The sequence below is a fragment of the Aptenodytes forsteri genome, unplaced genomic scaffold, assembly GCF_000699145.1.
Source record: "Aptenodytes forsteri isolate BGI_AS27 unplaced genomic scaffold, ASM69914v1 Scaffold354, whole genome shotgun sequence".
Classification (NCBI taxonomy): domain Eukaryota; kingdom Metazoa; phylum Chordata; class Aves; order Sphenisciformes; family Spheniscidae; genus Aptenodytes; species Aptenodytes forsteri.
This window is the reverse complement of record NW_008795043.1, coordinates 1,253,591-1,257,151: the sequence shown is the minus strand read 5'-3', so window position 1 is coordinate 1,257,151 and position 3,561 is coordinate 1,253,591. Positions and strand designations below refer to the sequence as shown.

The window sequence follows — 3,561 nt, the reverse complement described above, 5'->3', positions numbered from 1 at the left end:
CATATACAAGAATACTCACTAAGCAGCCATAAAGCAATACACTCATATATAAATATATGTGTATATATATAGAAAAAAAAAAAATTATACACTATCCTGGTCATTCACAATCATAAGTGCCCCAGGCCAAAAGCTGGAAGGGCATTTTATCCTCTCTGCCATATAACACCTCATATAATATTTATAATACACTCTGCTAAAGATACTTCAGATTTTGCATGAATAATAAATGTCATTCTACTCTGCATGTGAAATTATAATAAGGTTACATTGTTAAACATACAAAAACCCAGACACAAAATAAAACATCCAATGTCAAATTAGAATAGGGTTACATCACTACATACCCAAAACCAGATACAAAAGAAATAAAATACATAATCAGATGTCAGTACCCTGGAAATTTTTCAGGAGATCCTTCATCTGATCTTTATATTGTTCCAATTGTTTGCGTAAATCATACAGTCCTTCAAGTCGTGTTAAGGGCAGTGAATCACAAACACCAACTGAGAGAAAGTGATTAATTTCCTGCAAAACAACATCTTGTATTAAGCACATATAGCATACAAATAAAGGCTTCAAGTAAAGAAGTGGCTCTCAGCAGTCCACAATGTGGATATTAATAGATGCAAAATAAGAATGGAGACCTACAAATGTCTCAGTGTCTGAAACTGGCAATAAAAAGAATCCACATCTTCTTTAAATCTTTCTCAACTATACCTATAGCTATAAAATTGTTTTTCTTTTGAAAGTTTGCATTACAAAAACCACTATGCCATGAGATATATTTTAAAATGTAATTACCTCCAAAAGAGAATACGGTCCTTTACTGTATTTTATCTTCTGTTGAGTTGCTCGCAAATCTTTAAAAGCGGGATATTCAGGAAAAGGATCTAAGCATTTGATTGCTTGGTACAGATTTTCATTATCCTTATTATCTATAACCAGATACTTCAACAAGTCTAGGACCTGAACATAAAAAGTAAATGAAAAACAAAAAAGACAGAGAAACGTTTTTCAGCCATATTTCTTGTTCAGGTTATAAAGTTTGTATTTCTCCAAGTTCCATTAAACTGAGAACTCTATAAAAAAAATGTAAGATAATTTATTTACACTGTTAAAAATTATAAAATGTTTAGAGGCTTGAGAAAATCACAGATATATTCTAAAATGGTGAGATGTTTTTGCTACTCCCTCTCCCAAACAGACATCAAAGCTTTTATTATCACAGTCCGCAGTTTCATCCTGTCTTTTGATGAAGCTGATTTCAAATACTGGCCAATACAATCATTACAATATTGGCAATGATTTACCAACACACTGCACCCAAGCAGTCCTGCTGATGTTATTAGGACTTTATTATTCTTACTAACTAAAGCGACAGTAATTTGAACTCCAAACAAATGCCTAAATATCATAAATTACTGCCCAAATCACTGAGCTCTGGCAGAATTTGTTTTAGAACAGATCTACAACTTGAATAAATGCTTGCTAAAGGGGTACCATACTTTCTTTGCAAAACGCTTTTATGCTTTACTTACAAATCAATGCAATTGGATATTCAATCCAAGCAGCTCTGAGGAGTCTACAAATAAAAACCTCATCATTTATATTGGAGACATATTTACCTGAAAATTATTAACTAGCCTCCATTCAATGCTAGAAGAAAAAAAAAGAGAAGAAACTGAAAAGTGAGACTAGAGGAAGGACTTCCCTGCAGGAATATGATATGAGGTTTCATATTTGGTATCAGTTCCAATTCAGAGAAATTTCTGCCCTCCCCACTTTGTTTCTGCCCAGCGATGCCCTGACATGTTGCCTTTGCAGTTGTGCATGCACAACTCCTTGCACAGACATACTGTAAATCTGATCATGATCATTAAGCTGAGAAAAAGATTGCCAGGTTATTTTCAGCTGGATCAGCATAGCCCTCCACCTGAACTGCAAGTACAAGGCGGAGGACAATGTAGGGCTACACTGCAATCACGAAGGTGCATATGGTACTACGGGATCAGATTAAACCAGAAGGCGACCATGAGGACTGAAGTGCAACAGGCATCTCTTCTCACCTTCAGCTACTAATTGTAAGCCTCTGAATCTAAGTATATTTCCACACCCAGCAGAATGCACATACAAATCATTACCAGAAGGAAAACAAGGCTTGTCACACAACAGAAACTGCTTCATTTCCCTTTTAAGGACTATGTACTACATTTGTTTTTTATGATAATTTGTTAAATAAATAGCTGAACTACTGAAATCTGTTCTTTGCACATATTTCCTCCTTGTCCTCTAGATACCTCCCCCTTCCAAAGGTCTCCATCATATTTCCTGTGAAATCATCCACAGAGCTTTGTAGGTAACTGCTTGGCTACTTGATGTGCTTGTACTGATTAGCTTGCCATCACCAGCAGTTTACCAATGCCTATGTTCGCTCTATCTTTTCCTTAGTGGTACCACTGATTCGGTGTCTACTCAACGGAGGTAACAATTTTTCTGAAACTTACCCTGAAGTTTTTAAATCTCATTCAGATTTGGCTGAAAAAGGCACACAGGCTCAAAGCAGACATAAAAGACATTACAACACCATTAAAGCTCTTTAAGAAATCTTATTTTTTATAGACTAAGTAAATAGAGAATTAGAAAGTGATACAGTAATCAGCAATTATGATACAAATACATGACAATCACTGTTTAAAGCCACAGGAATTAAATACGGAACACAATATTTGTCAAAATAGAAGTACCAAAAGTAAAGACACTTTATTTAGAAAATTAAAGGTATAGTGTTACATCCCAAATAATATTTTTATATAAATCTACAAAGCATAGAAAAAATGAATTAAAATTGAACATGAGTATAGATATAGCTTTTACAACAGTGAACATGAACTAAAAAGCTAACAGATAAGGAATAAGCAGCAACTCTAAACTACCTGTTCCTGAATCTCAGGCTGGTCCACGGCAAGAGGTATTAGGGTTCCTACAATAACATGAAGGTGGCTCTCTAGAGCATCATTGCAACACGTAACTGCTGTGTGGCAAACATGATGAAGAAGATCACAACAGAGTGAAAAGCTGCGCATGGATATATCTCTGATAATAACAGGTCTGTCACAGGAAACAAAAAAGTGCAATTAAAGAAATACAAATTGTCATTGTCTTAAGTATTAACCTATTATACAACAGGGAAGAATAGGGGAAAAGGAGAAATATAAATCAACTTTACAGGAGGAACTGATCCTAAATTTTAAAATTATCGACTCAATCAGCTGTGAGGATTTAGCTCAGGAGACATGGGAGAAATAAAACACACAGAATTTGACTGATCACTTTAAAAAATGGTGTAAAAAATTTAAAGAAAAATATATTCCAAAAAGGAAAAAAACCAACCCGAAAAGGCTCTTAGATTATTATTTGCCAGAACAATGTTGACAGAAACAGAACAAAGTGGAAAACATGCTCCCTGAACCCTCCTCTCTCTCACATAACCGTTAATTTAAAAAAAAAAAAAAAAAAAAAAAAAAAAAAAAAATTTTGGGGGCTGGAACCCAATTTTGC

At 34.5% G+C, this 3,561-nt stretch overlaps 1 protein-coding gene across 1 annotated transcript in view; it reads right to left on the bottom strand.

Annotated features, from left to right (window-relative positions):
- Positions 1-3,561, bottom strand: part of ATM (ATM serine/threonine kinase) — an 86,817-nt gene that overhangs the window by 43,267 nt on the left and 39,989 nt on the right. The window contains 3 exon segments of the mRNA XM_009276957.1: positions 396-528; positions 805-969; positions 2,937-3,111. Coding sequence (XP_009275232.1) covers positions 396-528; positions 805-969; positions 2,937-3,111 — 473 coding nt within the window.